This window comes from Lagenorhynchus albirostris, chromosome 5, assembly GCF_949774975.1.
Source record: "Lagenorhynchus albirostris chromosome 5, mLagAlb1.1, whole genome shotgun sequence".
NCBI classification, from domain to species: Eukaryota; Metazoa; Chordata; class Mammalia; order Artiodactyla; family Delphinidae; genus Lagenorhynchus; species Lagenorhynchus albirostris.
This window is the reverse complement of record NC_083099.1, coordinates 103,830,474-103,858,282: the sequence shown is the minus strand read 5'-3', so window position 1 is coordinate 103,858,282 and position 27,809 is coordinate 103,830,474. Positions and strand designations below refer to the sequence as shown.

The 27,809-nt window shown below is 34.2% G+C and overlaps 1 protein-coding gene across 2 annotated transcripts in view; it reads left to right on the top strand.

Moving 5' to 3' along the window:
• The window catches only part of EPHA3 (EPH receptor A3), a 370,038-nt gene that overhangs the window by 304,350 nt on the left and 37,879 nt on the right, over positions 1-27,809 (top strand). For both annotated transcript variants that reach the window (XM_060149389.1, XM_060149388.1), the window contains exons 10-13: positions 10,185-10,310; positions 16,714-16,899; positions 24,300-24,361; positions 26,236-26,445. In XM_060149389.1, coding sequence (XP_060005372.1) covers positions 10,185-10,310; positions 16,714-16,899; positions 24,300-24,361; positions 26,236-26,445 — 584 coding nt within the window. The remainder of the gene's footprint in view (positions 1-10,184; positions 10,311-16,713; positions 16,900-24,299; positions 24,362-26,235; positions 26,446-27,809) is intronic.

The window sequence follows — 27,809 nt, the reverse complement described above, 5'->3', positions numbered from 1 at the left end:
AGGGTCAACACCAGGCAGAGGGAGGAGTGGCACTGACCTATCTTCTCCTACATTCTCCATGTGCTCCCTCACCTCCCACTCCCATTTTGCTGTCTCAAAATCATCTGAAGAGGGCTTCCCTGGTGGCGCAGTGGTTGAGGGTCCGCCTGCTGATGCAGGGGACATGGGTTCGTGCCCTGGTCCGGGAAGATCCCACATGCCGCAGAGCGGCTAGGTCCGTGAACCATGGCCGCTGAGCCTGTGCGTCCGGAGCCTGTGCTCCGCAACGGGAGAGGCCCCAACAGTGAGAGGCCCGCGTACCGAAAAAAAAAAAAAAAAACCATCTGAAGAAGTAGCTAAGGAAAATAGTCTTTACCTCCCATCTTTCATAATCCATTTATTCTTATGCCTATATTTTTTTACTCAAAACCTCTATGGGAGCTTCCCAGGAACATAAATTATTATGTGAGGTAACATGGCATTCACAAAATCACCCTGTAGATCAACAAACTAATCATGTCTTAGCCCAGACTCTGAAATCCTGGACTCATTGGCCAAATGTCCATTGTGATGAAGGCTCTTAGGAACAATTGCTGTCATCACAGTCCCTACACCTATTTCATATGAACTATTATACAAAACTGGCTCAAAGAATCTTCAGTAATTCCAGAATGTTCAGCTGCAATTTTGCCAGTAAGTTTCTTCTATTAAAAAGTGATATCAGAGACTTCCCTGGTGGCGCAGTTGTTGAGAATCTGCCTTCCAATGCAGGGGACATGGGTTCAAGCCCTGGTCTGGGAAGATCCCACGTGTTGCAGAGCAGCTAAGCCCGTGTGCCACATATACTGAGCCTGCGTGCCCTAGAGCCTGCTCTCTGCAACAAGAGAAGCCACCACAATGAGAAGCCCACACACGGCAACAAAAAGTAACCCCCACTCCCCTCAACTAGGGAAAGCCTGCATGCAAAATTGAAGACCCAACGCAGCCAAAAATAAATAAATACATTAAAAAAAAAGTGATATCAGAAAAAGATAATGTCTGATTTTATTTGTTATTTTAGGATATTAAAAACACCTTCAGTAATATAGTGTACCAAATGAAAAAATATATCACCATTAAGAATCCATGTCCCAACTGGGGATCCTGTGTAAGTCACAGGCGGCTCTCCGGGAGGAGCTGCCCAGAGTGGAAGCGTTGGAGGTGCCTGCGACTCTACGAGTTCCACCTACCCATCTCTATCCATTCTGTCCGAGTCAGGTTACCTGTGAAAGGCCAAGAAAGTTTTATTTAGCCATGTGGCTGACAGGGTCTTAGTGCTCCGGCCGGGTGTCAGGCCTCTGCTTCTGAGGTGGGAGAGCTGAGTTCAGGACATTGGTCCACCAGAGACCTCCCAGCTCCAAGTAATATCAAACGCCAAAAGCTCTCACAGAGACCTCCATCTCAATGCTAAGACCCAGCTCTACTCAACGACCAGCAAGCTACAGTGCTGGACACCATATGCCAAACAACTAGCAAGACAGGAACACACCCCACCCATTAGCAGAGAGGCTGCCTAAAATCATAATAAGTCCACAGACACCCCAAAACACACCACCAGACGTGGACCTGCCCACCAGAAAGACAAGATCCAGCCTCATCCACCAGAACACAAGGCATTAGTCCCCTCCACCAGGAAGCCTACACAACCCACTGAACCAACCATAGCCACTGGGGGCAGACATCAAAAACAACGGGAACTACGAGCCTGCAGCCTGTGAAAAAGAGACCCCAAACACAGTAAGAGAAGCAAAATGAGAAGACAGAAAAACACACAGCAGATGAAGGAGCAAGGTAAAAAGCCACCAGAACAAATAAATGAAGAGGAAATAGGCAGTCTACCTGAAAAAGAATTCAGAGTAATGTTAGAAAAGATGATCCAAAATCTTGGAAATAGAGTGGAGAAAATACAAGAAACGTTTAACAAGGACCTAGAAGAACTAAAGAACAAACAAGCAATGATGAACAACACAAAAAATGAAATTGAAAATTCTCTGGAAGGAATCAATAGCAGAATAACTGAGGCAGAAGAACGGATACGTGACCTGGAAGATAAAATAGTGGAAATAACTACCACAGAGCAGAATAAAGAAAAAAGAATGAAAAGAATTGAGGACAGTCTCAGAGACTTCTGGGACAACATTAAACACACTAACATTCGAATTACAGGGGTCCCAGAAGAAGAAGAGAAGAGAATGGGACTGAGAAAATATTTGAAGAGATTATAGTTGAAAACTTCCCTAATATGTGAAAGGAAATAGTCAGTCAAGTCTAAGAAGCACAGAGATTCCCATACAGGATAAATCCAAGGAGAAACATGCCAACATATATTAATCAAACTATCATAATTAAATACAAAGAAAAAATATTAAAAGCAACAAATAACATACAAGGGAATCCCCATAAGGTTAATAGCTGATCTTTCAGCAGAAACTCTGCAAGCCAGAAAGGAGTGGCAAGACATATTTAAAGTGACGAAAGGGAAAAAACTAAAACCAAGATTACTCTACCCAGCAAGGATCTCATTCAGATTGACAGAGAAATTAAAACCTTCACAGACAAGCAAAAGCTATGAGAATTCAGCACCACCAAACCAGCTTTACAACAAATGCTAAAGGAACTTCTCTAGGCAGGAAACACAAGAGAAGGAAAAGACCTGAAATAACAAACCCAAAACAATTAAGAAAATGGTAATAGGAACATACATATCAATAACTACCTTAAATATAAACAGATTAAATGCTCCAACCAAAAGACATACACTGACTGAAAGGATACAAAAACAAAATCCGTACATATCCTGTCTACAAGAGACCCAATTCAGACCTAGGGACACATACAGACTGAAAGTGAGAGGATGGTAAAAGATACTCCTTGCAAATGGAAATCAAAAGAAAGCTGGAGTAGCAATTCTCATGTCACACAAAACAGACTTTAAAATAAAAACTATTACAAAAGACAAAGAAGGACACTACATAATGATCAAGGGATCAATCCAAGAAGAAGATATAACAATCGTAAATATTTATGAACCAACATAGGAGAACCTCAATACATAAGGCAAATGCTAGAAGCCATAAAAGGGGAAATCAACAGTAACACAATCATAGTAGGGGACTTTAACACACCATTTTCACCAATGGAGAGATCATCCAAAATAAAAATGAATAAGGAAACACAAGCTTTAAATGATACATTAAACAAGATGGACTTAATTGATATTTATAGGACATTCCATCCAAAAACACCAGAATACACTTTCTTTTCAAGTGCTCATGGAACATTCTCCAGGATAAATCATATCTTGAGTCACAAATCAAGCCTTGGTGAATTTAAGAAAGTTGAAATCATATCAAGTATCTTTTCCAACTGCAACATAATGAGACTAGATATGAATTACTGGAAAAAATCTGTAAAAAATACAAACACATGGAGGCTAAACAATACACTACTAATCAACCAAGAGATCACTGAAGAAATCAAAGAGAAAATTTAAAAATACCTAGAAATAAATGACAATGAAAAGATGACCCAAAACCTATGCGATGCAGCAAAAGCAGTTCTAAGAAGGCAGTTTATAGCAATGCAATCCTACTTCAAGAAGCAATAAAAATCTCAAAAAAACAACTTAACTTTACACCAAAAGTGATTAGAGAAAGAACAAGAAAACCCCAAAGTTAGCAGAAGGAAAGAAATCATGAAGATCAGATCAGAAATCAATGAAAATGAAATGAAGGCAACAATAACAAAGATCAATAAAACTAAAATCTGGTTCTTTGAGAAGATAAACAAAATTGATAAACTACTAGCCAGACTCATCCAGAAAAAATGAAAGAAAACTCAAACCAACAGAATTAGAAATGAAAAAGAAGTAACAACTGACACTGCAGAAATACAAAGAGTCATGAGAGATTACTACAAGCAACTGTATGCCAATAAAATGGACAACCTGGAAGAAATGGACAAATTCATAGAAAAGCACAACCTTCTGAGACTGAACCAGGAAGAAATAGAAAATATAAACAGACCAATCACAAGCACTGAAATTGAAAGTGTGATTAAAAATCTTCCAACACGGCTTCGCTGGTGGCACAGTGGTTGAGAGTCCGCCTGCTAATGCAGGAGACATGGGTTCATGCACTGGTCCGGGAAGATCCCACATGCCACGGAGAGGCTGGGCCCATGAGCCATGGCCACTGAGCCTGCGCATCTGGAGCCTGTGCTCCGCAATGGGAGAGGCCACACAGTGAGAGGCCCATGTACCGCAAAAAAAAAAAAAAAAGAAAAGAAAAATCTTCCAACAAACAAAAGCCCAGGACCAGATGGATTCACAGGCAAATTCTGTCCAACATTTAGAGAAGAGCTAACACCTATCCTCCTCAAATTCTTCCAAAATATAGCAGAGGGAGGAACACACCCAAACTCATCCTACGAGGCCAGCATCACCCTGATACCAAAATCAGACAAAGATGTCACAAAGAAAGAAAACTACAGGCCAATATCCCTGATGAACGTAGATGCAAAGATCCTCAACAAAGTACTAGCAAACAGAATCCAAAAGCACATTAAAAGGATTATACACCATGATCAAGTGGGGCTTATCCTAGGAATGCAAGGATTCTTCAATATATGCAAATCAATCAATGTGATAAACCATATGAACAAATTGAAGGAGAAGACCCATATGATCATCTCAATAGATGCAGAGAAAGCTTTCAACAAAATTCAACACCTATTTATGATAAAAACCCTGCATAAAGTAGGCATAGAGGGAACTTTCCTCAACATAATAAAGGCTATATATGACAATCCCACAGCCAACATCGTTCTCAATGGTGAAAACCTGAAACCGTTTCCTCTAAGATCAGGAACAAGACAAGGTTGTCCACTTTCACCACTATTATTCAACATAGTTTTGAAAGTTTTAGCCACAGCAATCAGAAAAGAAAAAGAAATAAAAGGAATCCAAATTGGAAAAGAAGAAGTAATACTGTCACTGTTTGCAGATGACATGATACTATACATAGAGAATCCTGAAGAGGCTACCAGAAAACTATTAGAGCTAATCAATGAATTTGGTAAAGTAGCAGGATAAAAAAAATTAATGTAAAGAAATCTCTTGCATTCCTATACACTAATGATGAAAAATCTGAAAGAGAAATTATGGAAACACTCACATTTGCCATTGCAACAAAAAGGATAAAATACCTAGGAATAAACCTACCTAAGGAGACAAAAGACCTGTATGCAGAAAACTATAAGATGCTGATGAAAGAAATTAAAGATGTTACAAACAGATGGAGAGATATACCATGTTCTTGGATCAGAGGAATCAACATTGTGAAAATGACTCTACTACTGAAAGCAATCTACAGATTCAGTGCAATACCTATCAAACTGCCAATGGCATTTTTCACCGAAATAGAACAAAAAATTTCACGATTTGTATGGAAACAAAAAAGACCCCGAATAGCCAAAGCAATCTTGAGAAAGAAAAATGGAGCTGTAGGAATCAGGCTCCCTGACTTCAGACTATACTACAAAGTTACAGTAATCAAGACAGTATGGTATTGGCACAAAAACAGAAATTTAGATCAATGGAACAGGATAGAAAGCCCAGAGATAAACCCACACACATATGGTCACCTTATTTTTGATTAAGGGAGCAAGACTATACAATGGAGAAAAGATAATCTCTTCAAGAAGTGGTGCTGGGAAAACTGGACAGCTACATGTAAAAGAATGAAATTAGGACACTCCCTAACACCATACACAAAAATAAACTCAAAATGATTAAAAACCTAAATGGAAGGCCAGACACTATAAAACTCTTAGAGGAAAACATAGGTAGAACACTCTATGGCATAAATCACAGCAAGATCCTTTTATACCCACCTCCTAGAGAAATGGAAATAAAAACAAAAGTAAACAAATGGGGCCTAATGAAACTTAAAAGCTTTTGCACAGCAAAGGAAACCGTAAACAAGACGAAAAGACAGCCCTTAGAATGGGAGAAAATATTTGCAAATGAAGCAACTGACAAAGGCTTAATCTCCAAAATTTACAAGCAGCTCATGCAGCTCAATATCAAGAAAACAAACAACCCATTCCAAAAATAGGCAGAAGACCCTAAACAGACATTTCTCCAAAGAAGATATACAGATTGCCAACAAAAATGAAAGAATGCTCAACATCACTAATCATTAGAGAAATACAAGTCAAAACTACAACGAGGTATCACCTCACACCAGTCAGAATAGCCATCATCAAAAAATCTACAAACAATAAATGCTGGAGAGGTTGTGGAGAAAAGGGAACCCCCTTGCACTGTTGGTGGGAACGTAAATTGATACAGCCACTATGGAGAATAGAATGGAGATTCCTTAAAAATCTAAAAATAAAACTACCATACAACCCAGCAATCCCACTCTTGGGCATATACCCTGAGAAAACCATAATTGAAAAAGAGTCATGTACCACAATGTTCACTGCAGCTCTATTTACAATAGCCAGGACATGGAAGCAACCTACGTGTCCATCAACAGATGAATGGATAAAGAAGATGTGGCACATATATACAATGGAATATTACTCAGCCATATAAAGAAATGAAATTGAGTTATTTGTAGTGAGGTGGATGGACCTAGAGACTGTCATACAGAGTGAAGTAAGTCAGAAAGAGAAAAGCAAATACTGTAAGCTAACACATATATATGCTATCTAAAAAAAAAAAGTGGTTCATAAGAACCTAGGGGCTGGACAGGAATAAAGACACAGACATAGAGAATGGACTTGAGGACACAGGGAGTGGGAAGGGTAAGCTGGGACAAAGTGAGAGAGTTGCATGGACATATATACACTATGAAATGTAAAATAGATAGCTAGTGGGAAGCAGCTGGATAGCACAGGGAGATCAGCTCAGTGTTTTGTGACCACCTAGAGGGGTGGGATAAGGAGGGTGGGAGAGAGACACAAGAGGGAGGAGATATGGTGATATATGTATATGTATAGTTGATTCACTTTGTTATTAACAAAAACTAACACAACCTTGTAAAGCAATTATACTTCAATAAAGATGTTAAAAAAAAATTGAAGATGACACAAATTAACTGCAAGATAGCCCATGCTCATGCATCTAAAGAGTTAATATTGTCAAAATGACCCCAGTACCTAAACCATCTATAGATCCAGTGTAATCTGTACCAAAATTCCAATGACATTTTTCAGAGAAGTAGAAGGAACTATCCCAAATTTCATATGGAATTACAAAGACCTCAAATAGCCAAAGCAATCTTAGAAAGCTGGAGGCATCACACTTCCAGATTTCAAATTATATCACAAAGTTATAGTAATAAATACAGTATGGTACTGGCATAAAACAGACACATAGACCAATGGAGCAGGATTGAGAGCCCAGAACTAAACTCATGCATATGGCCAACTAGGGAGCCAAGAATACTCAATAGGGAAATGATAGCTTCTTCACTAAATGATGTTGGGAGAACTGGATATTCATTTGCAAAAGAATGAAACTAGGGCTTCCCTGGTGGTGCAGTGGTTGAGAGTCCACCTGCCGATGCAGGGGACAAGGGTTCGTGCCCCGGTCCGGGAAGATCCCACATGCCGCAGAGCGGCTTGGCCCGTGCGCCATGGCCGCTGAGCCTGAGCGTCTGGAGCCTGTGCTCCGCAACGGGAGAGGCCGCAACAGTGAGAGGCCTGCACACCGTAAAAAAAAAAAAAAAAAAAAGAATGAAACGCACCATCATCTTACATCACTCACAAAATGTAACTCAAAATGAATTAAGGACTTAAACATAAGACCTGAACTTATAAAATTTTAGAACAAAAATAGAGAAAAAGCTCATTGACATAGGTCTTAGCAATGATATTTTTGGATATGAACCCCAAAACACCAGCAACAAATGCGAAAATCAACAAGCATTACTACATTAAACTAAAAATCTTCTGCACAGCAGAAGAAACAATTAAGGAAAAGAAAAGGGAATCTACAGAATGGTAAAAATATTTGCAAACCATATATCTGATAAGAGGTTAATACCCAAAATACATAAGGAACTCAACAGCAAAAACCCAAGCAATCCAATTAGAAAATGGGCAAAAGACATGAATAGACATTTTTTCCAAAGAACACATACAAATGGCTAACAAGTACATAAAAAGGAGCTCTATACCACTAACCATCAGGGATATGCAAATCAAAATCACAATGAGATACTGTCTCACATCTGTTAGCATGACTATTCTCAAAAAGACAAAAGATAACAAATGCTGACAAGGATGTGTAGAAAAGGAGATCTGGTGCACTGTTGGTGGGAATGTAAATTGGTATCACCAATATTGGAAAAGTACAGAGGGTTCTCAAAAAATTAAAAATACAACTACAATATGGTTCAGCAATCCTACTGATGGGTATATATTGAAAGGAAATGAAATCACTATCTCAAAGGTATATCTGTACCTCCATGTTTACTATAGCATTCTTCACAACAGTCAAGACATGGAAATAACCTAAGTGTCTACTGACAGATGAATGGATAAAGCAAATGAGGTATATTTATAGAATGGAATATTATTTATCCATATAAAAGAAGGAAATCCTACCATTTGTGACAACATGGATGGACCTTGAAGGCATTTTGCTAAATGAAATAAGCCAGAGAGAGAAAGACAAATACTTTATGAACTCACATGTGGAATATAAAAATATCAAACTCATAGAAACAGAAAATAGTATGGTGGTTGCCAGGGGCTGAGGGATGGGGAATATGGGGAGATGTTGGTCAAACAGTACAAGCTTTCAGTTAGAAGATGAACAACTTCTGGGGATCGAAGGTGCTGCATGGTGACTCTAGTTAACATTATTGTATTGTACACTAGGAAGTTGCTATGAGAGTAGAGTTTTAACATTCTCATGCTAACAACAACAAAAAAGGTAATAATGTGAGATGAGGAATGTTTTAATATTATTGTGGTAAATATTTCACAATATATATGTGTATCAAACGATCACATTGTACAGTTTAAACCTACACAATGTTATGTCAATTATATTTCAATAAAGCTGGGAAAAAGTGATAGAAAAAAAAGAAAGAATCCATGTCCCTTGCTAAAATAATTTTACTAATATTATTCACCATTATGAAAATTAAAATCAAAATTATTAGTATATATACTGTGGCAGTTAAATTACAGTGTCCTTTAATGTTAGAGCATGTTTATGTACTTTAATAGATTTTAGGTTTCCTTTTTAAAAATTTAGTTTTCTTTCAGAGAAAGTTAGTTTCTTGAACATACCAAATTATTTCAAATATGAATTATATTTCCAAATGATAGGAATTTTATTAATATTATATCAAATCCATAATGATTCTCCTGTATCTTTTGTCTGTGCTATTTTAATTGCAGAACATCATGAAAATTTTTCACCTTCAAAAAAATTCAATAAATAAATATCCTATGAAGAACGTTTATATTTAATAAGCTATAAATATGATTTATGTTTGGAATTTAGCTCCTTACCACAATTATTAAACTTATAGAGAGCACTTATATTGCTTTTAACCATGTTGAAAAGCTACATAATAAGATTTCAGTTAATTTAAACTGTATTAGTATATACATATAATACCCATATTATGTATACATAAACTCACAGCTTAACGTAAATCTATAAATGCAGTGGGGAATTTTGATTGTGACTGTTAATAAAAGCAGAATAGTGTCAGATGAAAGACATGCCATTTTATATCCTCTAATTACATCAGCTATTCCACCTTATGAAAGTATGTCACAAGCTTTCCTTTATTGTCACATGCGACACTATAATAGATATTTGGTTACCGCACTATTTACAGAGTCACAAACGTGTGATAGTGTGATGGCATTCACCCACTGCTGCTACTGGTAGTAATTACTAGGCCTACTCAATTCTGAACCATTTTTCTCTCCTCAAGAACCCCCTCCTTGAATGTCCATTTTCCTTCTAGTGTTTTTACAGAGAAAGTTCATTGTGGTACCTCTTTCTGTTTCATTACGGTTTAATGTCATGGGGATTTTTTTAGAAACCAATAATGTTATCATAAATTCACACGGTAAAGGTTTTATAAATGCCTTTCTTCCTAAATGTCTTTCTTCCTTTCCTTAAACAGTAAAACTTCCAGGTCTCAGGACTTACGTTGACCCGCACACTTACGAAGACCCTACCCAAGCAGTTCATGAGTTTGCTAAGGAATTGGATGCCACCAACATATCCATTGACAAAGTTGTTGGAGCAGGTAACCACCGCAGTAATCCCACTGTCAACCTAGTATGTTAATTAGAAGTCTACAGCTATGCATAAGAATGCTGCCTGGGATTGACTGCTCAGGTTCTCAGGCCAAAATATATTGCTATGAAAAAGGACATTTTCTGATTTCATGATGAAAGGCAGGCAGTAAATAAATGAAGGAGTATTTAATGGAATGTAATGATTTCAAAGGTGCCAGACCTACAGCCTCAGAGACCACGGCCAGCTTTCTATTTATTGAATTTCAGAGCGGGGAGCCGCCGCAGCTCAATCTCTCCATGGCTATGCTGATCATGTGTCAAGTCTATCTGGCTAAATGGAGATAACAGGATAAAAGTGTGTCTTACTTTAAGTGAGCCCACTAAGTGAAAATTTTGATTTGTAGAGAAAAAGTAATTCTAGAATCTTCTTTGGAATTAAAAAACAAAGACAACACAAAATAAAATAAAAAATGACATATTTTATACAAATTCCATCACAACTATATTGAGAGGATAGTTTAAATAATGTGAAGTGCTCCATTTTAATACTTGCTTGTAAGGGTATATAGTTTTAAAGTATTTGTGTTGAAGCTTGTTTTCATATAGACATACTTTTGTTCTAATTATTAATTTGCTCAATCACAAATTCATTAACAAACACCTATGGAGTGTTAATAGGTGTCACAGTTGCGTATTTCTAAAATATTATAGATATTATTAATAGCAGTTGAGTATTTCCAAAAAATTATATTTATAAAATAACAGTATTTTATAAAATTACACATAAACATATGGCATTCACAGAATATGCAGTGTGCATTTTAATAAAACTACTACTCAAAAGTAAAAATAAACAATATTGTACAATAATTGTACACAGTCATCTCATTCTTCAATATTGCTCTAAAAACAAACACGAACTAGTTATGTCTATGTGGGAAATAGAGTGAAAGTATAAAAAATTAACTTTTTGAATTATGCATATCATATCAGATCACATTTTCTGCAAGTACTCTATACATGACTGATGCCTTTTTACACAAATGTGCATATAATTTTCTGTTTCTTTTTCTATGTACTAAAGAATTATTTATAACTCAAGTAGTATTTACTATTCAAGCAGGATAATCTGAGTAATTCATATATTATCTAAATAAAATGATAGTTTCATAAATCTTCTCTTCTAATTTTCTTAATGTTATATCCTCCTAAAATTCACATATGCAGATAATATGAAAATATGAAACTAGCAATTCATAAAAGGAAACTAGAATAAGTACTTCCTTTTTCACAATCTAAGACTTAAGAATACACACATTCACTGTACATCTATGTTAATTCGGCCTAAATTAATCCAGATATATATTGATTACTCTTTCATTTGTATAGTTTTGCTTTGTCAACTACTCCATGGTGCAGAGGGGCTTTGTCATGCTGGTTTAATGCTGTCCCACAAGAGTGCACTGTTCTCCAGCATGGAAGTTGCCGTAGCATATGCAGCAAAAGACTTTGCACACTCAACTGGAGAATGTGATGAGAGAAGGTCAACCAATGTCCAGAAGGTCAGACATATTGTGACCTTGAAATTTGGGGCCTTCTGCATTAATAAAAGCTTATATATACAGATGTTATTGACACAGCCAGGTATCTAGAACATAGTAGTGTGAGACAAAGCATACTCATTAAAAATGGTTTCTGATCAATGAGATAAAGGGAAAGACTATTTGTACTGAATCACTTAATAATCCTTGATGCTCATTAAAGATTAAAACAGATCTTCTTTTTCCTTTCTTTCTTCAAACATATTTGTAAAAAATTAGACATATGCCGCATTTTCAGAGTTTTGCAGCCAATAGTCTCATTTGCCACATTAAGGGTGATAAAACTGTGCCTATTTTGTTTGCAAATATGTATATCTTCAAGGTTGGTTATGCTTCACCTGGAAGATTTCTTTATAAAATGCACTCACAATTCTAGTCTGTCTTGATTAGCCTTTAAATGATTTGTCATTACCAAGATAGAATATGAAATCAAGGTTTTGAAGGCTATCATTTTTTAACATTTTGTTTTGTAAAATTTTAAATGTCTACAAAAATAGATGAAATTGTAAAATAGTATAATGAGGCTGCATGTAACCATTTCTACAGCAACTTCAATCACAGTCCACTCATGACCACCTTCTTTCATTTATACTCTTACCCACTTCCTATACCTTTTAAAATTAAAAAAAAATAATGTTGTCCACAAAAAATTAGTAATCATGCTAAATTGATTAGCACCTATCTTCTTTTTTTTTTTTAACATCTTTATTGGGGTATAATTGCTTTAGAATGGTGTGTTAGTTTCTGCTTTATAACAAAGTGAATCAGTTATACATATACATATGTTCCCATATCTCTTCCCTCTTGCGTCTCCCTCCCTCCCACCCTTCCTAAACACCTATCTTCTATTGTTAAAAGGCTGAATCTTTTATTAAATGACAGAACTTTCACAGTCAGTTAAATATACAGGAAGACTGTTTGTGGACTAACTCTTTAGTTTTCTGTCAAAAATTTTATACAAAGAAATAGATATAACAGAAACTCTCATTTATACATTGAAAAACCAGAAGAATTATAACCATATTGCAAATTACAAAATTAAAATTGAGGCATGAATTAACTCTCTCAAGGTAGTGTAATTTTGTTAGTGAGGAATTCATAATGACCAAAATTCCTAATTTTATTCCTCAATCCAGCCATTATTTCAAGGTTTCCTGAAGGTAGAAAATATTTAATTCCTATTCTGTGCTAGACATTCACATGATTTTAATTGTATTAGACTTTTAAATAGGTATTATTATCTCCATTTCACCAGATGAGGAAACAAAAGCTGAAAATGTGAATGGCCCATGGTCACAATTGAAGCTTGTTTTCATATAGACATACTTTAATATCTAATATTAATTAGGAAGATATTAATAGATAGATATTAATTAGGAAGATATTAATTAGGAAGCCAAAATCTGAAGCTTGTACTTTTCAACTTCAAAGTTTATGCTAGACACTAATGATCACAATAGTGCCTTCTAAGATTTTTTTGAAGATGAATTGAGGTAATTCATGTATAGTGCTTAGCTGACACAACAGCATTGTTCAGTGTGTCTTTTTATTATTCTTCTCTTATTAAAACAGTGGAAGGAGAATGGGCTTTGACTAGTGCAGAGGGTCATTCCACTTAAACACAAGTGCATTATTTCCTGTTTTAAATGAAATTAGCATAAGAAATTTTATTTTGAGCAATTGTGCATTGTGTACCTTAAATCAAAATACAGTGTACCCATTCTCATAAAGCATATTTTATTTCAAAGGGCAAATAAACACTGATGCACTTAATTATTTAAAAAATCAAGTAGGGTCTTCTCAAATGAACTTCTTGTAGCTGTGCTTTTATTTAGAAATGACAGGATCTAAAGTTTGTTTCTCACAGGTGCAAAGTTAATTGAACCATGTAAAATTGGCTAGATGGAAAAATCAGGCATTGCGTTTGTCCAGTCTTTGTTAATTTTTCCAACACTGTTCTTTTAAGAACAGTTATTATAAAGAGAATTGAATTATTATGTAACATTTCTATGTCTAGTATAATGTATTTGTGACAATTTCTAGTATTTATCAGATAAAATAATCACATTTCTAAATTTTATGATTTTTTTAAATACTAGCATTACTGAAGCACCACTTTCTGAATTTTGAAGGTAGATAACATGTCCATATGTCCAGCTCTCCCACTGAGAACAAAGGAAGAAACACTAATTGGGCCACTTGAAATTCAAACTCTTCCCCTTGATCTCCCTAGTGAGGTACTTTCACAACATTCTTTCCTTTACAAATACTTGTCCAATATGACATTAAGCTTGTTATCACCGTGATCATCACAGCCATCTCTTTTTACATTAATACAGAATTTGATATTTTAAAAAGAACTTTAGTATTTATTCTTCTCCTTGATCTAACTGTTTAGAAGTAGATAGATATTTATCCTTTTTTTTTTTTTTTTTTTTTTGCGGTACGTGTTGTGGCCTCTTTCGTTGTGGAGCACAGGCTCCGGACGCGCAGGCTCAGAGGCCATGGCTCACGGGCCCAGCCGCTCCGCGGCATGTGGGATTCTCCCGGACCGGGGCACGAACCCATGTCCCCTGCATCGGCAGATGGACTCTCAACCACTGCGCCACTAGGGAAGCCCGATATTTATCCTTCTTAAAGTAGGTTTGAACTCAGAGAAGAAAGAATGACTAACACTTAGATGGCACTTACTATGTGTCTGGCTCTCTTCTAAGTGCATTCTACGGGCATTCTATGTACATTAATTCCTCTAACTGCACAAAAATTTTATGAAATAGACAAAATTGGTGTCCCTATGTTATAGATAAGGAGACAAAGGCACAGAGAGGTTAAAACAGTCACTCAAAATAAGTGACAGAGGCTGAATTAGACCCTAGACAATCGGCTCCAGAATCCATGCTCTATCTCACAGTTCTGTACTGTCTGTCCTGTAAACTAACAAGCGACTTGCCACTTAGAATAAATGGCCACGACTTCCAAATTTAAAACACAGTCCATTACACCCTATTGATCCATGATAATGGCAGAACTTTTTTTCAGAATATGAAAATTCATGATGGATGCCTCCTTGTGGTTTGCCCAAACTTAATGTTTACACAGAGTGAACTGGGGTTTTGGGCAATGTTCTGAGAGCCCTGCATAAAGAAAGAAACTCTTAGTCTTGTTTACAAATTTTTAACAATGATTTACTTTGCATCATAACTTCTCCTAATGCTCACACATCTATAATGGCATATTCTTCCTTTGATTTAAAAAAAGATCATTGAGTGTTCTCAAGTTCTGCCCCTAATTCTCCCCATAATCCTAAAAAACACTCTAGCTGCAGATATTACTATCATCTCTGTACTTCCTTGAGGGGAAGAAATTAGATCTGCCTTTATTACCATTATATCTCCGTGTTTTTCATAGTATCTGTAATACTGTTGCCAATTGATGAATATTTATTAAATAAATGTATGAATACCTGCTTTTGGACACTAAGTGACTTTGACAAGTTACAGTACATGTCATTGTTTTGAAAACAGTGGCAAGACTGGATTCCTGAGCAAGGGAGGGTCAAGTCTAAGGGAGTTTAGAACTTTCTGGAGAGAAGCAAGTCATTTGTAGGGATGCAGCTGGTAAATCATTAGGACAACCTGCTGCTTTTGTGGGTTGAAGGACTTACTTGGATGAAAAATAGAGAAGTATCTCACTACTTGACACCTTCTTTCTGGCTGACCCATGGGGCATGGGCCCTGCACAAAAACTCACAGTGAAAAGGTTGGACCAAAAATGTTTTTCCATTCCATAGAGAGCCTAAAAATTGATCATGTAATTTTTCTTTTCAGAAAAACTTGCATTTGCTGTTAAAAACTATTTTTTAAAATGTTGTACAAAACCCATCTAATAATCCACACAATATTAGGATTTCTTTCTTGAATGAGGAAAAATCAATATGTGGCACTACTTTATGGCAATCACTGTGGCAGCATTAGAGACAGAGAAATGAATGTAAAGGGTCTCTGCTCTCAAGGAGCTCAAAATCAAATGAAAGCGTTATGGGTGAATCTTCTCAATAACAATGTATGTGAAGGTAGTGACCAAACTAGTTCTAGGCAATTTTATATCAATTAAATTAGACTACATAAAAGTCAGCAACACTCCATATTCAACAAATTCTGATTGTGCATTTAAGACAACTTTTTTATTGAAGACATTGGATCTAAGAAAATATTTCTACAGTAATTCTTTAAATACTATTCAATACTGTTAGATTATTTTTCTCTTTCCAGAGCCCCAGAGAACTTTACAACTAGTATGTGAATAATACAACACACCCTACTCCATAAAATGACTTGATAGCTTATTCTTTTATTCCCATTTTCAGAGAGCTGGAATTTACAGCTAAATTGGCCCTAGTAAAAACAGAATACTGATAAACATCTGAAATTTAATCCAGTGTTTAACCCATTATATTGGCACTGATGCTGGTTGATTATCCTGAGGAAATGGTAGCTATGAGAACAAGGAATGAAAAAATCTAATAGATATAACTTTTGACTTCCCTCTTATTCTTTCATATGTCATTATTCATAGTGTAGTACTTCAAAATACATGAGGCTTATCACAAGGTCCATTTTCCACCAGGGTGTGGATGTCCTGGGGTTTCTTATTACCATCTTCCAAAATAATTTGGAGGCCTACAAGTGTACATCTTGCAGGTCAATTATTGAATTGGAATTATTGAGAGAAAACAGTTGCTCCCTACTGATGATTTTTTTATAATATAATTTCTTACCTTTTCTTGTTTTGTTCTTCTGCATTCTAACAGGTGAATTTGGAGAGGTGTGCAGTGGTCGCTTAAAACTTCCTTCAAAAAAAGAGATTTCAGTGGCCATCAAGACCCTGAAAGTGGGCTACACAGAAAAGCAGAGGAGAGACTTCTTAGGAGAAGCAAGCATTATGGGACAGTTTGACCATCCCAATATCATTAGACTGGAGGGAGTTGTTACTAAAAGTAAGTGAAGTCATAAGACTGATTTTGTGTATGTTGAGCAGAGGTTGTGTAAACCCAAAGTCAATAATTTAAGAATTTTGGTCTTTTTTTCATGAGTACCTGTTAGTCTTAACCAAAAACAAAGCAAAACAAAACGGAAAAAAAAAATCAAAAAACAAAAACAAAACCTCAGTGTTTTAGGGTTAACATGTATTTCTTTGACAAGAAACCAAAGACATTTAACTAGTATTATTTTGACAGTGCTATTGTAGACCTTAAAAAGCTTTAAAAATTTAGGATCTAAATATTGGACTATAGTAATATATGCTGATTAAACTACAGTTAAGTGAATCATGACAGAAAGTAGAACTTTCTGTCATGTAGAGTAGCAAGGAAAAAACAATGACTCAATTTTGACAGAAATTGCTGGGAACTCCTGGCTAGCTGCCTTTTCTTTTACTGTTCACTAGTTTCATTTAAGCTTCCAAATATTTACCCCCCTGGCTTTAGGGAAATTATGAGAGTTTTGGGAGTGCTTCTGAGCTGTAAAGATTGGAATCACATTAGACCCAAACCCTTTTCTCCATTCTCTGTGGATTTCAAATAATTCTCATCTAGAGTCCCAGATGGATTCTTGACTACTCTGGGGAAGCTCTGGCTTACAGCCTGCGACAGAGATCTGAACTTATTTCCATGATGATTTCTCCATCCAGGCTCAAAAGGGATCCCATGAGACAGATATGTGATTTTTGGCTCCAGTCCCAATGAAAACCTCTTGAGAATGCTCTGGGATGTTGTTTTTCTCAAGATTTTGGGGCACAAGATGAAGAATAAGCTAAATTGGCAGTAGCAGACTTCTTAGAGTGAAAGACAGCATATGGCAGGGAATTTGGCATCCTTTAGGGGATAATTCATTGGCACCATATTTACATATTCTGTGGTTACCAACAGACATTGCACATTATATTTTTCACAATGATATTTTTCTTTAACATTACGTGGAGCACTTTCCAAATGGCACTAATACCTATTATCATTTTTGTATGAGTAAAAAGGCAATTCCTTACTCACAAGAGCATGGTATAATTGAAATATACTTTGATTTCCTTTAGAGTTTTTTAATATAATAAGTGTGGTTAAGAATTTAACAATGTAGGAGAACTTAACCATAAACTATAAGCCCATATTAAGTCTTGTTAGAAGCATATTTTTCCCTCTGTACTCCTAAAAATGAGGCTACATTAGTTGTAACACTAAAATAAGTTCTGATGAAAAATGTCTTTTTAATTTTTAAAAATGAATAATAAAAATACTATTAATATTTAATAATAAAAATACTAAGGATTGGGGAAAAGTATGAAATATTTGTTCCTTCAGGGCAAGACCATATCTATAGAGTATCCTACTTAATATCCTTAGAATTATAGAATCATGTCTCACTGGGTTTTTAATAGTCATTTAACCTTTTATTTTCCTCCATATCATTCTCACCAAGTGGTTGTCCTTCAGATCTTGAGCCATTGGGAGAGGAAACTCACTTGTACTTATGTATCCATTCTTCTTTTAACTGTCAATTTTCAAAATTCTCAATTTTTTTGTTCCCAGTGTTATGAGTTATTATTATACTGTTTGGTTTTGCTAGCTGTTTCCTATAAGTTCATTTACTGAATGATAAGCAAAATTAAACCATAATTATTGTGGAAGGTCTTCTTTAGATATATATATATATCTAAAGAAGATCTTCTTTAGATATAAATGGAATAATCAAATATGAATTATGGTCACCTGGCAAAGAAATCCATAAAACAACCCCTGAGACCAAAATGCAGGAAAAAAATACATTAAGAAAAAAAGGACCTTTAAAAGTCACAGGTATTGTACATTAAATGTCTTATTCAAGTAGGAGTCTGTAACATTCTAATATGAATTACAGCTGCCTTATTCTTAGAGTGAAAGTTCTAAATTTCATATATCTCCTTGGTCAAATAAGCATGCAAGAGACTGCCAAATCTGACTATATAAATCCCAGTCATCTCATATAGTGCAAGCATAATAGAGTAGCAGACCTAGAATTAGATTTTGAACTCTTTTAGTGGCATATTTAAAAGCTCTAAGTCTGGCATCCTGTTACAGCTAGAGGAAATAGAAATGCCTTAGAATAAAGTTAATAAGTTGTATTTAATATATAAACAAGGCAATTTTGTCACCAAATAAATTATTTAATCCACTCCTATCATTTTATTTGTTTCCTGAGAGTATATGACTGCTAAAACAATCTACCTGCAAAGTTCAGAAACACACACACGCACACCTAGAGATACAGAGCTTATAATTTAATGAACAAATTGTATTTAAAGAAGAAAAGAAATCATATTGGTATCTGGATTAAGAATCAGAGGGTCAGAGTTCAAATTCTGATTCAGCTCTACTGGTTTGTGAGACATCTGACAAATCAAACCACTCCCAGAGACATGTAACTTGTAACATGGAATTAGCAGTTCTACTTTATTACTTCCAGGTCCTTGTAAGATCAAATAAGATTCCATAAGAATATGTTCTTAGGTGGAATAGAACTATGCAATCTAAATGACCACTTCTGGTTGAATTTGAGAAGATTTTACCAGTTAATCTGGGAGTGTAGAAGAAAATTCTTGAAAACAATTCCTTTTTGGCTTAAAGATAATTTTTTATTATTGCTGTTAACTATGTGCTTTGAAACACTAAGTCTATTATAATGTATCATTTTCAAGTTAGAGAAAGCCCCTTATTCAATAATTATATTTTCATTTATTTGAATTAAGCCATAAACAATTTTAATGGTGTGGTTTTGAGCTTGATGGTCTTAAACAAGAGAAGGTGAGAGAGTCTCTGATCTTCAAAGTAGCAGAAAGCTGGGGGCACAGTCCTGCTCAGAACTTGGTACTAACATGTGTTATCAATTTTAGTTGAAGTTCAAAAAGATGGAACTTGTTTTTAGCAAATGTTTGACATTTCTGCCATCACACCATTAGTCAAAAGATGTTCAGACTCCATCCAAGAAGACTTTCCATTGGTCACTTTTCACCTAGTGCAATAGAAGGAATTATATAGGATGAGACTGATGTGCTTTTTGTTGTTATTTAGGGATGGATTATTTTCTACAAATTAAAAAATAATAATAATGCAACTTAACTGTAGCCTTGTACTGTTGAGGAAAGCATGGGCAGACCATTAAGAGGATTTCTAACACTGAAAACACTTCTGTATTGGTGTGAGTGTCCACTGCACACCAAAAGCTTAATCATTTGTTTGCATTGTCAGCACATATGATAAGGAGATATTACTGGAATAAGTTGTCATTCTTTAGTGACAATGCCAAATTATTTCTATTTCTTGTTTGCCTCTCTCTAAAGCTTTTCTTCGACACTTGTCTCAAGTCCATGTCATATTTTTTAATAGACAATACAAGGGAGAGTAGAAATATTGTTCCTGTCCTTTCCTTAAAAGTATTAATTTCATTTCAAATTAAGCATAAAGACATTTTAAAATTTTAAAGTCAGCTTAATGTAAAATTTTCAATGTGTTAAGATTAATAGAGTATGGCTGGTTAAGGAAGAGTTGGAGAAAGTACTTCTTAGCCTGATTTTGAAGAGAGAGACTATCCTTAGCTAGCCTGAAATAATAGACATGGTATGATCTATTCTAACTGGCACTCTGTTAGGAGCTGGATTTAGAACTACAGACAAACTAGAGTTGGTCCCTGCCCTGGTTAACTCATAGACCAGTGGATGTAATAGGGATCATTCTTAACATGAATTGTGTCCTGATTAAAATGGAATTTGGAAAAGGTTGTCCTGTATGTTTATATGATTTAATGTGAAACCTACAGAAAAATACTCTAATTCAGTTCATTACAATATTTCTATCAGTCAGTTAGTTACAGTACATGGAAATCTATAACCAAAACATTTTCTAGTTTCTAATCAAAAGTGATTCAAATCTTCTTTCCTGAGAATAGTAAGGCATATTTTGTCTATTTTCTTCAATTTTGCTTCTCCTGTTTATACTTTTTTGCTTCCACCCTGATTTGATTACATGATACTAATGATGAGTACTGGCTGCTAAGGTCAAAGATTTTGATTTTATAAATCCCACTCATGTTGGAGTGTGTATAAGTCTTAAAAACAGACAGACTTACTATGTAAGGCACAATTACTGTTAGTAGGAATTAATCGCATTTCCTTTGGAAATGAATTACATTTCAATAGTTTATAACAGTTAAATCATTGATACATACATTTTATGTTTGAATGAAACTATTTTAATCTAAGACCAACATTTATTTGATAATTGCAGTAAAATTTCTATATATAGCTATATATTTATCACATTATCCTGCTGTTTTTTTTTTTTAATAGACTATGTGATTAAGAAGGCGGTGAAATAGATAGTGCTGAACTTGGAATTCTTAGACATTTTGAATCACATTTGTTCTGTCAGCAAACAAAATGATTAGTAAATATCTCTGAGCCACTGGGGAAATGAACCGATTGTAAGAGACTGATGTGCTTCCTTTAACCCTTTAATTATGAAAGATCATGATTTTTTCTATACTCATAAATCAATTTACGAACAAAAGCAAAATTCCACTGCACATTTTGTTATGCTGATTTTTGGTGGAGTTTCATTTCAGCCAAACAACAATAATTTCATTGATTTTAATATATATACTCAGATGTATTTAAGGATCTCTGAGGGCAGTGAATGATATAGGTTCTTGAAGAAGCTGATAATGTCATTTCTAAATCAAAATACACATGAAAGAATGTGCAAACTTTGATAGAAATACATTGCATCATGTGTAGATGAGCTGGTATTTTATAAATAATTTCCAACTACATTTAATACATATTAGAACTAGTTCTAACCACTATTGCGCTCTTCCTTTAACTCTGTTTATCATAATCAAAATCACAAGGAAAAGTAAGTGAAGATCCTGCTTTCCAAGGTAGAATATTTGATTCTGTTTACTTTTTGTCTGTACATTTGGGTTTGCTGAATCTTTGAACTTAATGCAAAGCACATTTTCAGAATTGCCCATCTTAACTGATGTGTTTACAAATACCTAAATTATAGAGCTAAATGCAGCCTGGTCTGATTTCTGAATGGTTATGGGGCTTTGGCTTAATTGACTGGTTTGATTTTTCAGCTACTTTTATTTCCCTTGCCAAACATTTTACCAGACATGCTAACAAGAAATGAAATGGTCATAAGGCTGAGAGCCAGAAGGAAAAGAGTGATAAGCAAAGGTCTGGGTAGTATACAAACACAGTAACTGGCCGCTGTAATTGAGAGTTGACTGTGGGAAGCAATATATCTGTAACTACATTCAAGGGCTGCATTGAGTTTTGCGAGCATGTTATTCTTCTAAGAATTATATTAAGGAAGAAATATAGACACTTATAGTGATGTATGGAAAACATGCATGTGCAGGATTTCATTCATTTGATTGTTCATTCATTTCATTTCAGATTAGTTTTCTGGGATCAGTTCTTAGGTATTTGATTTGCCAGTTCAGGAGAAATAGAAGTTTCCAAGGAAATGTTGAATTTTCTCTTTTTTCCTGAATATTGTTAAATCAAAGCTTAATTAAAATTTTGAAAAAGCAAGTCTGGAGGCTCAAGGTTTTGACTAAAATGACTTTTCAGACATTATCAGATTATTTTTTGAACGTGTGAAAAATTTTATTAACATTAAGTTTAAAAAGCTTTACACCAGTGTTACACCAAGGCATGTATAATGTTTGATATATTACCCAAAATATATAACTAAATCAGTGTCTCAGTTGACAATAAATTGCTGTGTCAATTTATTTTTACATATATGAAAATCTAAGAAATTTTACAGAATTTAAATAATTTCCTCACCTCTAAATAAATAAGACATACAGCTTAGTATATATTCACGTATTAAGCATAGTAAACATCAATATAATCTTCACGGTACTAAGCCATAATTCACAACCAGTATGAATTAAGGAAAGGAAAGGAAAAACAAGGAGAAACGAAAAACAAGGAAAGAAAGCTATTTTCTGGCATCAGAATGGCACACAAACCACGATGTAGAAGGAACACATGAAAAAAATCATGCTTGCTCTACAGTTAGATGTACATGGATGTTTGTTTAAAATCTATTATGTGCTCAAGGTTTTTCATGCTTAGTCAAGACTTAATGCAAGTCTTCTAGACTTGGAAGAGAAGGGAGGTTTTTTTTTTCTTTTTGTAAAATGATAGATTTATAGTTAAAACAATATCATAGCAACAATAAGGGAAGTGAATTATGCTGTGGTAATATGTGTAGGCTTTGAAATTGGAGTTACATTTTACTGTAATAATTTCTGAAAGTGCTACAGTCTTCAGAGCCATTCTTTCAATTTGGAATGATGTGTAGAATTGACACCCAACAATTGCCTCAGTTATTACCTATAGTTGAAGATTTATTCTATTTGTAGATCTATGTATCAGTATACTTAGCACCTTTGTGTCTTTGTGTCTAATGCTTTTTCCTATTTTAAATGTTTCCCTCAGTGTACATTTCCAAAAGTAACAGCATAATATATTCAGATTGCAACTTCTGGCTTTATACTTATTAGCTGTGTGATGTTAATTACCCTCTATATATTTCAGTTTTTTTCATGTAAAAAGTGGAAATGATGATAATTAATGCTAGTATATGTAAAGTAATTAAACCAGCGCCTTGCACACACTAAGTACTGTACAAATACATTTAAATGCTTGTTAAAATGTTTAATGATGTTTAAGGCCCATATTTCCAAAATGGTTATTACAAGTTACTATCAAGAGCAATTTTAATTTTATTTTTCTTTTAAGCATAGCATGGATTTTATAATTTTTAATGTGTTAATTGAATACAGATTATAATTATTAGTCTTAATTGTTTTGTCTAATTCACATATAGGATCCATGAAGGTAGGGACTTTGATTTACTTACTTCTGACTAACCAGCACAAGAGAAAACACCTAGCATATAGCTCTGCATATATCTGTAGAGAGTGTAAATGATTGTGGAATTCATGACTCTATCTTGGGCTTGAAGAAAGCAATATCTGATTTTGTAGTTCAGCTAAAATGCAATTAGAGTGAAGAAAAGGGCATATTTTGTGTTTAAGGAAAACCATACCAAAACGCCAGTTTAGATATCATATAAGTTATAGGCCCTTTTCTGAAAACCAATCTTTCTCGATTTTTTTTTCTATTGAAAGCTAGTTTTCTTTTTAATAGTAATTTGGCAAAATTTGGAGGACAGAGAAAAATTCATATTTTTAATGCATTAGGTGTATCAAAATGTATTATATGTGTTCATTGCATGATATTTGTTGAACTCTACTGATGATTATACATTTATTATTTACCTATACCTAGGTAAACCAGTTATGATTGTCACAGAATACATGGAGAATGGTTCCTTGGACAGTTTCTTACGTGTAAGTAGAAGATTGTATACACATTCGCATATCTCCACCTTATCTTTATCTATCTGCACACATATATAAATGTGGAATAAATTGCTGAAAATGATAGAGACAACCTCTAATATTATGCTAAACAATTAGATAAAGTTTTAAGAAAACTGAATTTTTTGGGACTAAATAGCAAAAGGAAGACTGTAAAATTACATTTTTATCTTGTAACATCCAAATGTCAATGGTTTATATTTTTAAAATAAATTTGTGCAATTTTCTTCAGCCTTTTTATTCAGACAAGATTCACATTGGTTAAAACAAAAATTTAAAGATTCTAAAGTAAGACATAAATAACATTGATATAAGACAGAAATATTCATTTCTTTATTTAAAGCAACCTCCATCTACTGTAAGATAGAAGACCTTCTATCTCTCATATAATACTGTCCACTCACAAACTAAGCATGTGCTATAATGCCTAAGTATTCTCAATCCAGAGATATCATTACTTAGATATCATAATATATACATACATATATACATATATAACATATATTTACATATAAATTTCAGTTGTTTACATTTAGAAAATTTATGTTTTACTAATATCAACAAATGTTACATTCAAAGAAGTTCATTAGATTTACAGAGTACAAGACACTGTCAAAAAAAAAGACACTGTCAATCACCAGTCACTATAAACAAGGGACAAAAAAAACAAACACAGACCCTATCCTCAAGGTGCTTTCAGCATTATATAGATAGGGATAGATAGATAGATAGATAGATAAGATATATAGTATAATTCATAATCATGGAGGAAAATACTAATTTTTCTATGAATAAGAAATTATATTCTTTATTTTAATATTCATGAGCTGAATAAAGGTTTCAGTAACAATTATTTTCACAAACATATTTCAAAAATAAACATTTTGCAAGTCAAGTAGTTCAAAATATTATAATAAATATTCTTTTAAAATTATAATAAATTTTCCTCTAAAATTATTGTTTAGATATTGCTAGACATTAAATTTTATTTTTTATATATCTATGTATGTATGCATGCATCTATCATCTATCTATCTATCATATAAACTGTATATTTCTATTTTAATCTGAGTAGATTGGAAACTTTTCTAAATCCAGGACAATTTGAATTTATCTCCTATTACTTTCAGTTTTATGACCTATAACTCAGGGTTGGGTAGAACAACAAATATTCAGTAAATATTTTTGACTAATTTTGAACTAATTATCTATTATGATAATTAAAGATTTAAAATCTACCATATTTGAAGCAATTAATAAAATATAGGAAAACAAGAAGAAAGAATAAGCATTCAAATCAAACCAATAAATACAAACCTAAAATAGCCACAGGATCCATTTTATTTTTTTGTTCGTGACCTTAAAGTTTCTGAGAAGGAGTTTGTCTCATCAAACGACCAGCAAAGTTCTAGTTTTGAACCTGAAGTTAAAGAATATTAGGCCGGCTTTCCTGGGGGCGCAGTGGTTGGGAGTCCGCCTGCCGATGTTTGTGTCCCGGTCCGGGAGGATCCCGCGTGCCGCGGAGCGGCTAGGCCCGTGAGCCATGGCCGCTGACCCTGCGCGTCCGGAGCCTGTGCTCCGCGACGGGAGAGGCCACAGCAGTGAGAGGCCCGCGTACCGCAAAAAAAAAAAAAAAAAAAAAAAAAAAAAAGAATATTAGGCTACTTCTTGCTACAAAGTAATGTAGCTACTATACTATTTTGTTTTACTCTTGCATCTATTTAGTCCTGGCTGGTGTAAAACTAGAATGTATATACTCTACAATTAAGTATGTGAAATTTTAATCAAGACATATCTTAGGAAATAGAAACACACCTTAACTGTACATTTGAAATACTTCTCAGAAACACGATGCCCAGTTTACGGTTATCCAGCTGGTAGGGATGCTTCGAGGGATAGCATCTGGCATGAAGTATCTCTCAGACATGGGCTACGTTCACCGAGACCTTGCTGCTCGGAACATCTTGATCAACAGTAATTTGGTGTGTAAGGTTTCTGATTTTGGACTTTCACGTGTTCTAGAAGATGACCCAGAAGCTGCTTACACAACAAGAGTGAGTAACTCATTTTTTTTTCTTTTATCTTTGTTTAGCAGCTTGTATTATGTTGACTGACAAATAAATAGAAATCACATCCCAAAATGCTTTGCCAATTATATCTTCCCCCATATGAAACTTATCCTTTAAAAGTAAAATATTGTTACTTATTCTGGAAAAATAGATGGTCACTGTCCATAAGGTGAGTAATGATATTAATTCTGAAATTCCATATGTTGGTTCAAAAAAGGTAGCAAGGTTCTAACATGTCTAAAGTCTTATTGACCTATCTTTTTGTCATGGTTGAACCACTTTTAAGAAAAGATTGGATAAATTCTTAGTACCCCCATCCAACTAGGTATAATCTTAAACCATTTTAAAAGTAATGCTTACATGAGTAATACGTTTACATTATAAAAATTATAAAACAAAGCAATAAAAAGGAGAAAAGTCATCCATAATTATGCCACCCACAGAACATTCGTAACTTTGTGAGTCAGTTCTTCCAGATTTTTTTCTGCATACCTCTATATACAGACATATGCATGAATAAATGATTAAAATTAGATTATCCTTAATGCAAGTTGTATACTTCATTTCTCTTCTTAGCAGTATACCTCTTGAATATATTTCACTGTCAATAAATAATATTTGTTTTTACTTTTAGTTGTTTAATATATTCTATTTTCTAGTTGTATCATTTTTAAAACCGAATCCTAATTAGTGGGCAAATTATTATTATATCTATTTTTTCAAGATATTTTATAAATGTGTATATGATACATCTGCATTCATAGTTGTTTGAATCTGATGGTTTCCCTATAATATATTCCTAAAAGTAGATTTTCTGTGTTAAAGAGTCTGTGCCTATGTTAAAAGCACATTTCAATACACTCCTAATAAAATTAGATATTATCATTATTTTTAATATTTACTTACTAACTGTGAGGAATTTTATCTGTTAATTTGCATTCCTTTGATTCAAAATGCATTTGATTATTTCTTCTTATGTTTTTGGCAAATTTCTTTGACATATTATTATTTTAGAGAAATTATTTTATGGAAGAAATTTTTAAAAATAAAAATATGATAATCATGGCTAATGACACTACTCAGAAATAACCAGTTTTAACATTTTAATTTTATCTTTTCATAATATTTTTCTATGCATTTTCATATAAAAAATATTTTCAGTTCTGCATGTAGTGACAAAAAAAGATCATAATATGTATACTGATATAAAAAATGATTTCCACTTAATAAATCCAGTATTTTCTTTATATATAAATTCAGTGTCATTTTGTAATCTGCCCTTTTTAACATGAAATATAAAATATAGAATTTTCTGGATGATGAAATTTTTTTACAGTATTATTAAATAA